We start from the raw sequence: 12606 nt of genomic DNA, 5'->3' as shown, positions 1-12606 counted from the left end.
CAATTCCTTGGCACTCAACCTTTATGGTCCAACATGACTACTGGAAAGACCATTGCTTTGACTATACAGACCTTTGTTGGCAAAGTGATATCTTTACTTTTTAACACGCCATCTGGATTTGTCATGGCTTTCCTTCCAAAGAGCAAGTGTCTTTGATTTCATGGCTGCAGTCGCCATTCACAGTGATTGTGGAGCCCAAGAAAATGAAATCTGTCACTCTTTCCACTTTTCCCCTTCTGTTTGCATGAAGTGATGGGACCAGATGGCATGATCTTATTAGTTTCTTAAATGTTATGTTAAGCCAGCTTTTTCACTCTCCTCTTTCACTTTCATCAAGAGGCTCTTTAGTTCCTCTTCACTTTCTGTCGTTAGAGTGGTATCATCTGCATACCTGAGGTTATTAATATTTCTCCCAGTTATCTTGATTCCAGATTGTGATTCACACAGTCCAGCATTTCTCATGATGTACTCTTGTGTATAAGTTAAATAAGCAAGGTGACAATAGACAGCCTTGCCATACTTCTTTCCCAATTTGGAATCAATCCGTTGTTCCATGTCTGTTTCTAACCGTTGCATCTTGACCTGCCTACAGGTTTCTTGGGAGGCAGATAAGGTGGTCTGGTATTACCATCTCTAACAATTTTCCACAGTTTGTTGCGATCCACACAGTCAAAGGCTTTCACACAGTCCATGAAGCAAATGTTTTCCTAGAATTCCCTTCCTTTCTCTGTGATTCAGTGGATGTTGGCAATTTGATCCTTGGTTTTTCTGCCTTTTCTAAACCCAGCTTGTACATCTGGAAGTTCTGGGTTCACGTACTGCTAAAGCCTGGCTTGAAGGATTTTGAGTATAACCTTATTAGCACGTGAAATGAGCACAATTATCCAGTAGTTTGAACATCCTTTGACAGTGCCCTCCTTTGAGATTGGGATGAAAACTGACTTTTTTCCATTCCTGTGGGTACTGCTGAGTTTTCCAAATTTGCTGGCATATGGAGTGCAGCACTTTCACATCATCATCTTTTAGGATTTGAAATAGCTCGACTGGAATTCCATCACCTCCACTAGCTTTGTTCATAGTAATGCTTCTTAAGGCCCACTTGACTTCACACTTCAAGATGTCTGGTTCTAGGTAAGTGATCACACCATCATGGTTATCCAGGTCATTAAGACCTTTTTGGTATAGTCTTCTGTGTTTTCTTGCCATCATTTCTTAATCTCTTCTGCCTCTGTTATATCCTTATCATTTCTCTCCTTTATCGTGCCCATCTTTGCATGAAATGTTCCCTTGGTATCTCCAATTTTCTTGAAGAGATCTCTATTCTTTCCCATTCTATTGTTTTCCTCTACTTCTCATTGTTCATTAAAGAGGACCTTTTATCTCTCCTTGCTATTCTTTGGAACTCTACATTCACTTGGGAATATCTTTCCCTTTCTCCTTTGCTTTTTGCTTCTCTTCTTTCCTCAGCTATTTGTACAGCCCCCTAAGACAACCACTTGGCCTTCTTGCCTTTCTTTTTCTTTGGGATGGTTTTGGTCACTGCCTCCTGTACAGTGTTGTAAACCTCTGTCCATAGTTCTTCAGGAACTCTGTCTACAAGATCTAGTCCCTTGAATCTATTCATCGCCTCCACTATATAACCATAGGGGATTTGATTTAGGTCATACCTGAATGGCCTAGTGGTTTTCCCTACTTTCCTCCATTTAAGCCTGAATTTTGGGATAAGGAGCTGATGATCTGAGCCACAGTCAGCTTCCGGTCTTGTTTTCACAAACTGTATAGAGCTTCTCCATCTTTGGCTGCAAAGAATATAATCAGTTTGATTTCAGTGTTGACCATATGGTGATGTCCGTGTGTAGAGTCGTCTCTTGTGTTGTTGGGAGAGGGTGTTTGCTGTGACCAGTGTGTTCTCTTGGCAAAACTCTTTTAGCCTTTGCTGTGCTTCATGTTGCACTCCATGGCCAAACTTGCCTGTTATTCCAGGTATCTCTGGACTTCCTGCTTTTGCATTTCAATTCCCCAAAAAGAAAAGGACATCTTATTTTGGTGTTAGTTGTAGAAGGTCTTGTAGGTCTTCACGGAACCACTCAACTGCAGCTTCTTCAGCACTGCTGGTTGGGGCGTAGACTTGGATATATGGTGTAATGACGAATGGTTTGCCTTGGAAATGAACCAAAATCATTCTGTTGTTTTTGAGATTGCACCCAAGTACTGCATTTCAGACTCTTTGGTTGACAAAGAGCTCCTCCATTTCTTCTAGGGGATTCTTCCCCACAGTAGTACATAGAATGGTCATCTGAATTATATTTGCCTGTTCCTGTCCGTTTTAGTTCACTGATTCCTAGGATGTTGATGTTCACTCTTAGCATCTCCTGCTTGACCAGGTCTAATTTACCTTGATTTACAGGCCTAACGTTCCAGGTTCCTATGCAAATTGTTCTTTACAGCATCGGACTTTACTTTCACCACCAAACACATCCACAGCTGAGCGACATTCCCACTTTGGCTCAGCCTCTTCGTTCCTTCTGGAGCTATTAGTAATAGCCCTCCACTCTTCCCCAGTGGCATATTGGATGCCTTCTGACCTGGGAGACTCATCTTCCAGTGTTATATCTTTTTGCTTTTTCATACTGTTCATGTTCATGGGGTTCTCGCGGCAAGAATACTAGAGTGGTTTGCCATTCCCTTCTCCTGTGGACTGCATTTTGTCAGAACTCTCCACTATGACCCGTCCGTCTTGGGTGGCCCTGCACAGCATGGCTTGTAACTTGATAAAGTTATGCAAGCCCCTTCAACACTGCTGACTTAATTCTAAAGAATGCCAGCCCCACTGGAACAAGATCCCCCCCATCTATAATAAGTCGATCAGGATGGGGATTACTTAAATAAGATGGTTAGGGAAGACCTATCTGAGGAGTGACCTTTGATTCCAGCTGTGGGAGCAGCAGTTACAAAGGCCAAGGCAGGAACCAGCTCAGTGCATCAGAAAAGAAGTGAAGCAACCTGCTGGGAAGAGTCACAGGGCTGGAGGCAGTGAAGGCAGGTATGCAGCCAGGCGCCTGGGAGCAGGGGGTCTTCCCGTGTTGGGAACATGGCTCGGGCTGCCCTGGAGAAGAGGCTGTGGGGCCAGAGTGCGGGGGCCTATTCAGCAGGAGACCACTCGTCTTCAGGCGAGATCAGGCGCATTCAGGGTGGTATGGCCATAGACCCGCTGGTCTTCAGAGCAGCTCGCGATTTGGATCTGGGTGGAACTAAAGTAGTTATCAAACCACTTTTCTCTTAAAAACTATCGAGGGACCCCAAGGAGCATCTTATGTGGATTATATCTGTTGATGTTTACCAAATTATATATTTAAATGAAAATTTAAGTATGTGTTTATTAAGTCATTTTGCATGGTAATAAACCCACTGAAATAATATTTTTATGGAAAACAACTATATTCTTTCAAAGCAAAACAAATCGAGTGAGAACAATAGCATGGTTTTTTCGTTTTTGCAAAGACTATAAGGTGAGGCTGAAGAGAAGCACCCTGGATCCTCACATCCGCTGCTGCGTTCAGCCTCTTGTGGTATCGCATGTGTCAGAGCCTCTGGGGAGAATGAGCCTTAATCTCAGGAAATGGTTTTGACCTTGTGGCTCCCTTCAAGGGTCTTGGGGGCCCTAGGATCTCCCACCTGGCCACACCTTGAGGACCACTGCTGTAAAGAGAGATGTCATCAGGTGGCCAGGAGAGGGTGGCGATGGGGTGGATTGGGGCGATTTCTGAGGGTCGGGAAGGTGTTTCCTTAGCAGAACCTTGCCACTCCTTGAAAGCCCTGCACCTTCACAGAGTCCTAAACACTGGGCAGGGAGGACAGCAGCTGTCAGCACCAAGGACAGCAGCCTGAGGGCTTAGGGGGCCCTCCAGGGTACCTGTCGTTTGATCAGCCGTCGGCACCAAGGACAGCAGCCTGAGGGGTGGCAGGGGAACTGCCTTTCTGCTGCCACCTGCACCAGAGGGCCCTCGACAGGGAACCTGTCGTTTGATCATAAGCCTCGTCTTCCATCCTCAAGTTTAAAAAGAAAGTAGCATGTAGAGCCACCGTTTTAGTCACCATCTACTGCAGACCAGCCTCACCTGAGTCAGATGTAAACTCAGATCCTAGCCCCCTTCTACAGACAGAGCAAATAGCAGGGCCTGTTTCCTCGTGTCAGTGCTAGGCATCCTTTTGTTTTTGTCAGAAGGTTATTTCTGTTTCCATGTCAGAGTGATCTTACCCAACTGAGCCTGACTTTGCTGTTTCCCCCTTGTATCCCCATGTGAGTGAAGCATGGTGCCGTATGATGAAGTTAATGGAAAGATGGCGTTTACTTGTTAGGAAATCACTTTACAGCAAGTGACCAAGAAACTCATTTGATTATGAGTCAACCCAAGTCTGTGTTGCTCACTTTCCACAAATTTCTTCGTTTTTCTTCTGCAATTTTTTTTTCCGGTTATTTTACAGAGGAAAGTCCAGTGAGCAAAAGTTTCTACTGTTATTGCTCTTTATGTCATTTTTCAGTTTAACTGTGTGGTTTTTCAAAAGAGAAAATACATGGAAAATTTCATAAAAGTGTTATTTTTTTCCACTGATTCTAAACTATTCTGTGTCATTCCTATTTTACCCCTTGAAATTTGAATGAACTGTTTATGTTTGAAAGTATGTGACCAGTTGGATGGTGCAAAGGACATTCATTGATATTTAAGGCAAAAAGAAGTCAATCTGTGAAACAGTTTGTTGAGAACAAGGAACAGTTTCTGATGAGCGTTTTCTCCTTATCCTGTTTTTAGGCCTTCTTCCTGGTCTATGCTCTGGGATGTCTCAGTATTTACTATGAAAAGGTAAGGTGTTTTATTCATACAATCCACTTAAAATTCCCTGATGTCAAAAGCACATTGTAATACTTTTCATATTGCTTTACTCCAAGTGTATCTACTTTCACTGGATAAAATTGGAATTGAAATTTTTTTCTCTAAGTTTAGTCTTTGGATCCTGAATTGGGACTGTTCAGGCAAAAAAACCCAACTTTGACCCTTTGAGACTAAATTTCATTCCCAGATCCTAGGAGAAGAGCGATGTCTTTATCTGATGATCAGGAAATCTGTAAGAATAGTACTGAAAATTAACAGCAGAAATGAAAACCACCTGTGTTTAGCACCCGATTCACTAAAGGTTGTGAGTCAGGTACCTTGCATGTGGTTCTTCTGGACCTTGCCTCCGCTTGTGGAGAGTTTTACAGATGAGGTAACTGAGGCTCAGGAGACAAGCCACTCACACAGGATCGCACAGCTGGTCTGGTTAGCGTTAGCATTTCTGAGGCTCAGGAGACAAGCCCCTCACACAGGGTCGCACAGCTGGTCTGGTTAGCGTTAGCATTTCAACTGATGCCAGGGCAGCTCCAAAGCCCACAGTTTTGTGCTGTAGCCTGCTGCCCTTGGAAGATCATTAATCCCGTTTCCGTTGAAGGAGCTGGGGGCGGTGGGAGGTGAGAGTTCAGCGCACATGTCTATAGTTTTTTAATTTTGGACCTTGTGAATACAATACCTCTTCAAGAAAATTCAAGTTAAAATCAAGGTGAAAAAGGTAAGCAGAACATCCGACAGGAGAAGTGAGTGAAGTGAAGTTGCTCAGTTGTGTCCAACTCTTTGCGACCCCGTGGGCTGTAGCCTACCAGGCTCCTCCATCCATGAGATTTTCCAGGCAAGAATACTGGAGTGGGTTCCCATTTCCTTCTCCAGGGGATCTTCCCGACCTAGGGATTGAACCCGGGTCTCCGGCATTGTAGGCAGACACTTTACCATCTGAGCCACCAGGGAAGCCGGGAGAATGTGTATTTCATTCTGTCCTTGGGAACACATGTCTTATCACTCAGCAGATTCTCACCCCGTAAATCTTTTTTATGATTCCCGTGGTTTGGGGATGGGTGTGTGGCTGGCAGGTGACTCATTTTCTCAGGTGGGGCCCTTCTCAGCCTGCCCTGCGTCCTCCCCTGGGCCCTCGCCGACACTTGTCAGGCCGTGCCGGCTGCCCTATGGCATCCTCAGCCTCTGAAACGTGGCAGGCTGTCCAAATCAGAATCCAACCTTCTCTACTAGACTCTTGCTTGTTTTGTGGGGAGATGGATTTGAAGACCACACACATACAGAGTTTCTACCGTAGGAACAACTGTTTTGGGTTTTTTGTTTAAGGAGAACACAAGCCCCAACTCTAGCTCATATTTATGGTGTTAAGATCTTAGGTCCAGACAGACTGAGCAAGTCTTACTGAGTGACTGAACCGTAAACCAACTAAAGAACGGCTCCTTTTACTCGAGGCTGAAATGAAGCAGGAATCTTTCCAAACTTCGCTGATGCTTCTTCGTGTGGTGTTTTTGAATTGACACGTGAGAATGTTACCTGAGCCGTGGTATCTGCAAGTCCGACCTCAGAAACAAGCAGCTGGATTATTACTTTGTGCTATGGGGTTAATTCCTTAGTTTCAGTGACTGAATGGACTATCTTTTCTTTTAAGGCTTTTACAGAGTTAACCTTTTGCATTTCTGAACGTGGCCCACCATCCCGTAGCTACCCATGAGGGTCTGTGCATGCTGGAGCATGCGCCCTCGGCCTTGGTGGCCCCCGGCCCACCCCCGTTCCTCTGCCTGGTCTGTTCTCTGCCACCCCGTGTCCACTGCCCTCCCTGCCCTCACTTGGCTGCTCCCGTCTCCAGAGTGGCTGCCTCAGCGGGGACTCGCCCAGGTCCTCTCTGACTGTGCTATGCAGTAGAAATATGATGGGAGCCTCACACGAGAGCCTCATGCATAATTTTTAATTCCCTAGTAGCCACACTGAAAAGGTTTTTATTATTTTTAGTCAGCTGAAATTGATTTGCATAGTTTATTTAACCGAACATATTTAAAACTACTGAGATCATCTTAACCCAACATATTTAAAACTGCTGCTCTTTTGCATATGAAGTTTGCATTCTCTTTTGCGTACGAAGTCTTTGAAACTCTGTGTGTTTATTGCAGTTCAGGGGAGTGGCTGGTGGCCGCTACACTGGCCGTCTTGGGTCTGTATCTTCCAGCTAAAACCCTTCACCGTGGGCACCATCTTCAGCTCACATTTGGTAGAGATGTTGTTGATTCACTGGCCAGGTGACCGGTGGGTACACACAGTAATGCCTGGTCTTCCCCCACCAACCACAGGAGCCTTTAACGATCATGAAGCTCTGGAACGCCTTCACCACAGTTCAGCCCACGTTCAGGACGACCTACATGGCATACCATCACTTCCGCAGCAAGGGCTGGGTGCCCAAGCCCGGACTTAAGTACGGAACAGATTTGCGTAAGTGATTTCTTGGCCTCGCAGGCATGCGAACCAGGCTTAGGGTCTGGGTCAGATCCTGGGGTGAACATCGAATCGGTTGTGTGTGCTGTTGCTGTTTTTTCCTGAGATGCTGTCCTCCTCCTGGCTTAGCTAAGAATGTTTGGATGAGGGTGGAGGGTATGTTTTCTCCTCTTGTCTGCTCTGAGATCTTAAAAGAGAGTCCACAGCCCCCCACTGCCACCTCTCATTAGTTTGTAGTGAGGGGCGGTCCCGTGTCTTCTGGGAGAGTTTCGTTTGGCAAATTCTGTGCAGTTACCATTAATAACCATGGTGTACCTGTGATGACAGCGATCATTTCTTGAGCCCTCACTGAGTGCCAGGTGTTCGACACTCATGACCTCATTTAATCTTAACAGCGGTTCTACGAGACTGGTGCTCTCGAGCCTCATTTTTCTGATGAGGAGACTGCAATTGTGATAGAAAGGGTCACCCGCCCCTAAAAGTTTCCAGGGTGAGTGTCAGAGTGCTGCATTCTGATTGCTGGATCCCAGGCTCTTAGAGACTTGCACACGGCACTGCCTCTCTGCTCTTTACTTTAAGGAAGGAGTTGGGACCAGGCAAGCACCCCATTCGCCAGAATATTGCTGAGGGTCTCGTGTGAGCCAGATCTTCTCAGGTGCCAGGAACACAAAGGTGAACCTGACGGGTGGAGCTGCCTGGGTGGACACGCTCCTTCCATGATGGGAGGGGACAAGCAAGCAGACGCACAAACGTGTGCTGTGATGTCAGGGTACTGAGAAACATAAAGTGGAATAGAGGGACAGAGAGTAAAAGGAAGGTAGATGGTTAGGAGAAGACTCTGAAAAGATGTGCCCCAAACACCAGCAACTCAAGTGCGACCCCAGTGAGGGACCAGGTCCCCTAAGAGTTGGGGAAGACCTCCCGGGGCCCAGAGGAGTAACCCTTTGCAGACGCCCAAAGACCCCGAGTCAGGAACGAGCCTGGCAGGTCTCAGTGCGTCCAGACCTCCGGGGTCCCTCCCTGGGGGACTCAGGCTGGGGGAGATCACGTGGGCCCTGGCACAGACTTGGGATGTTATTCTGCCTAATGGAAGTCTGAGGGAATCTCAAGCAAAGGAGTGACTTATATTTAACGACTCGATTCGGTAGGACCTTTGCTTTCTTACTAATAGATGGTGGAGTTGGGGTGGGATGGGGGTAGCAAACAGTGGAAGCAGAGAGAGGGACCAGCCTTGCAGATGGAATAGGAAGTAGGGTCTGGGGGAGGAGAGGAATTCAGGCTCACACCTAGATTTTTGGATTTGTGTTTTGGACATAGTAAGTCAACTGGGAGCCGGGGGAGGGGGGAAGATACTGCAAAGGTGGACGATTCTGGAGCCCAGGAGAGCCTCGAGGTACACTCTTGCTGGGGGGTGGTCGCATCGCTAGGCCTGGGCAAGTGGGTGAAGGTCCTTGGGATCCCCTACTGCAGGGATCCCCAACCTCCAGGATCGAATGCCTGGTGATCTGAGGTGGAGCCGATGTAATGATACTAGAAAGATGTGATGCACGTGAGTCACCCGCAGACCCCACTGGTCCATGGACAAACTGTCCTACACGGAACCAGCCCATGGTGCGAAGACGTTTGGGGGCCGCTGCCCTCCGGCACTGCTGCTCCCGATGAGCCCCTGAAACTGCACCACATCCACCCAGTGGGTGCTTCCTGAGAGCTCTTGAGAATTGCATGTGAGGTGCAAACAAAGATGTCGCGGTGTTTGAGAGGACTTCGGTGACGTCATGGCCCCTGAGGTCTTACGGGCTCGATCATGTACTGTTCCGTGTATTTTTGAGCCTTTCCTTGTTAATGCACAAAGAAAGCCAGTTCAGTCTTTTAAATCCTCAAGTGCTCTAAAATCAAGTATGTTTAACCTAGAATCATAAGATGATCTTCAAGGGGCACCAGGCACCCCCCTCCAAGAATTTTACTCAAAATTGCATGTTTGTAAATGGGTGCGTTTTTCTGCGTCAGGAATGGGTTGTTGTTGTTCAGTCTCTAAGTCATGTCCGACTCTGCGATCCCACAGACTACAGCATGCCAGGTTCCCCTGTCCTTCACTGTCCTGGAATCTGCTCGATTCATGTCCCTTGAGTCAGTGACGCTGTGTAACCATCCCATCCTCTGCCACCCAATTCTGCTTTCGTTAAATTCTCAAAGTGGGTCAGCAATATATATAAAGCTTAAGGAGTTCCCACCCCTCTAAGATAAAGGCTTCTGTTGTTTCTTCTGGGCCTGGGTCTCAGGCACATGAATGACCAGGATGACGTCGAGCTTAGCTTGCTGAGTCTCCAGGTAACAGCCACCTGCAGGTCATGGCATTTAAGTGAGGTGAGCCTGAGGCCTGGCCGGCACCGGCTCCCGCCTGCCCTCCTCCTCTCTGGGGAAGACCAGCCTTCCAGGCCTCACGCTCGGCAGGCCTTGGCCAATGCGCTCAGTGAATGGGTGAAACAGGAGCGGGATTGCCCAGTCTACAAGGCCGCAGTGACGTGCTCAGAGGCGGTGGGGGTGACGGAGAGAGCCCTCTGGGGCTCGCGGCCGGCTCGGTGTCTTGCTGCCTGTGTGACCTCAGGAAGGTTACTGGGCCTCTCAGCTTCTGGTCACTCATCATGTAACATGGATAGCATCATATATAAAGCAGCATCTTTATAAACGGTGAACACAGCAAGTCGCAGGGGGCAGGACCTCTGTCGAGTGTGGTGTGAGCACGCCTTGTTGCATGTTTTCAGCGCTCAACCCGTCTCTGTGGAGGGCGAGTAGAGAGACCTTTGCTCGTTTGAAAATAGCAGACTCGTGAGGACAGATGAAAGGGCGGACAGATGACAGACCTTTAAACAGGGAGGAAATCCATCCCCTGCTGTTTCCCAGCTCCCCAAGGCCTTTGCCCTGCTGGGGCTGTTTTATGCACCTGGAGGCACTCGTGTGCTTACTGTGAGCCCAGGCCCTGGCCCAGCAGCGCCGCGAAGGGTGTCTTCAGGCCAGCGTTCGGGAGCTGTGTGGCCTGCGATGAGGGGTGTGGCCCCCCAGCCTTGGCCCCCGCCCCGGGCGCAGCCGCAGGGTGCTGCCCCTGTCTAACACTGCCCTTTTCATTTGGAAGGCCGGCACTGCGACCACACTTCCTCTCGCGCTGCCGGCGCAGGTAACACCCAGGACATGCTCCTTTCACAGTTGTTCCTGCTCACGGAGGCAGTGACTCACGACAGGGCCGCTGTGAAACTCACGTCTTATCAGGGAGACTCTTCCCCAGACTAAGTCCTGTCAGTCCAGTTTCACTCCAGCAGCAGCACGTAGAACGGGCAACACGACCTCGGGTCAGGCGCAGCTGCCCGGCCGCTTGACTGTGAATGCCCATGGCAGACAGCCAGGCCAGGAACCACTCGGGAGCCCGTCCTTACACACATCCCCATCCGCCCGCCGAAGCCCCCTTGGCGCCGGCTCCTGTGGCCACCATCCGTTTGCCTGTTGCTTTTCTTCTCCCATCTTCTTTCATCTTCATGTTCCCTGAAGCTCGTGGCGCTCACCTCCTGCTACAGCCGCGGAAATTTGAGGTCTCAGAGGGTCAGGGCAGTTACCAAGGGTCCCGAAGCTGGTTGTGGCCATTCAGTCACTCAGTCATGTCCAGCGCTTTCGAGCCCGTGGACTGCAGCACGCCAGGCTTCCCTGTCCTTCACTGTCTCCCAGAGTTTGCTCACATTCGTGTCCATTGAGTCAGTGATGCCATCCAACTGTCTCATCCCCTGTTGCCCCCTTCTCATCCGTGAAGGGTGTGTAACTGATCAGACATAATGGCATTTGAGAACTGGAGGAGATCTTAATTTCCCTTCATGTCTTCATTTTATGGCTCGGGGGACTGAGGCTCAGAGAAGTTAATGACGTGTTTAGAGTCCCACAACTGGGAGTGGCAGAGATCTGAACGAAACAGAGCCGGAATTCAGCCTCATCTTAGTAGGGGGTCTCCTGCCACTGCACCACAGCCCAAAGTTGAGAAATGGGTGTTTAGATATTTATTTCCGTTTGGACCCTTACCCAGTGAATTTGAGCTGACTTGCCAAATAATTTAAATACGATTTAATTTCACTTTCTGTTCATAATAAGGAAACAGCCATGGGAAGTAGAGGTGGAGGGTTGCTGTATCATCAGTAGGGTCTTTCACCCATTCCGACCTCATGGTGCTGGAGCCAAAGGGAAACCTGATTAACTACAGGATCGATGTGGCCCAGAAGGAAAAGTTTTACCAGTTCCTCAAGGAAACAAAGCTTTTCTGTCTTGGTTTTCCCAAGAGCTCACGGATATAACTATGTTAGTTAAGGTAATGCCTGCTGCTATGGTTGTCCCAGATTTCAGGGGCTTAGCGAACTCTTGAAGTTAATTCTGTTTCTGTGAAATCCAAAGCCGGTATCCGGATGGTGGTTGGACCAAGGGGCTGCAGGAACCTGGCTTCTTCATGTGGCCCCACGGGCTTCACGCGGCACAGGCTTGGTGTCTGTGAGGGTTTCGGGCCAGCCCAGAAGGGCCCATGACGCCCAGTCACGCCTGGCCAGGTGCTCAGGAGGGTGAGACGGGTCTCTCACGTGCTGGGAGAAGGAGCAGACAGGTTTGGTGGACAGATGGCTACGCCCTGTCTTGCTTGAATTTGGGGTTCACTTGTGGGGTGCGGGGTGGGACGAGGGCATTAGGGTCTCGACAACAGATTTGCTTTGCTAATTGCATTCTCTTCCAGGGGAAAAAACAGTTTGGGTTTTAAAACTTGACCAGAGGATGTACTGCAGATCACCCACGTGTGGAGCACAGGTGTTTGTATCCCTTTGAGGACAGAAAGCGCTTCATTAAGTAATAAAATCAGAGATCGATTTCGAGTGGGTTATACATTTTCTTTTTCCTTTGCAGTGCTGTATCGAAAAGGCCCTCCATTTTACCATGCAAGGTATGGAGTGATTTTCTTTTTTTTAAGTTGGAGTGTAGCTGATTTACAATGCTGTGTTGGTTTCAGGTGTACAGCAAAGCGATAGATATGCATACACATGTATTCTTTACTCTTTAGATTCTTTTTTCGTATAGATTATCACAAAATACTGGCTAGACTTCCCTGTGCTGTACAGCAGATCCTTGTTCATTATCTGTCTTATACAGAGCCGTGGGTGTGTGTTCATCCCAAGCTCCTGATTTAATGGAGTGATTTTTAAATAAGGTAATGACTTAAAGGGACAGGAGGAAATTTCTGAGC

General features: G+C 48.2%; 1 protein-coding gene across 3 annotated transcripts in view; it reads left to right on the top strand.

Annotated features, from left to right (window-relative positions):
• Positions 1–12606, top strand: part of TSEN2 (tRNA splicing endonuclease subunit 2) — a 43023-nt gene that overhangs the window by 21584 nt on the left and 8833 nt on the right. For all 3 annotated transcript variants that reach the window (XR_008684125.2, XM_055413551.2, XM_055413550.2), the window contains exons 7-9: positions 4812–4862; positions 7208–7346; positions 12270–12306. Coding sequence is in view for 2 of the 3 variants with exons in the window: in XM_055413551.2 (XP_055269526.1) it covers positions 4812–4862; positions 7208–7346; positions 12270–12306 (227 nt within the window). In the remaining variant the exon portion in view is untranslated. The remainder of the gene's footprint in view (positions 1–4811; positions 4863–7207; positions 7347–12269; positions 12307–12606) is intronic.

Source organism: Moschus berezovskii, chromosome 24 (genome assembly GCF_049115385.1).
Source record: "Moschus berezovskii isolate FMDL1 chromosome 24, NW_MosBer_1.0, whole genome shotgun sequence".
Classification (NCBI taxonomy): domain Eukaryota; kingdom Metazoa; phylum Chordata; class Mammalia; order Artiodactyla; family Moschidae; genus Moschus; species Moschus berezovskii.
This window is presented reverse-complemented; position numbering and strand designations above follow the sequence as displayed.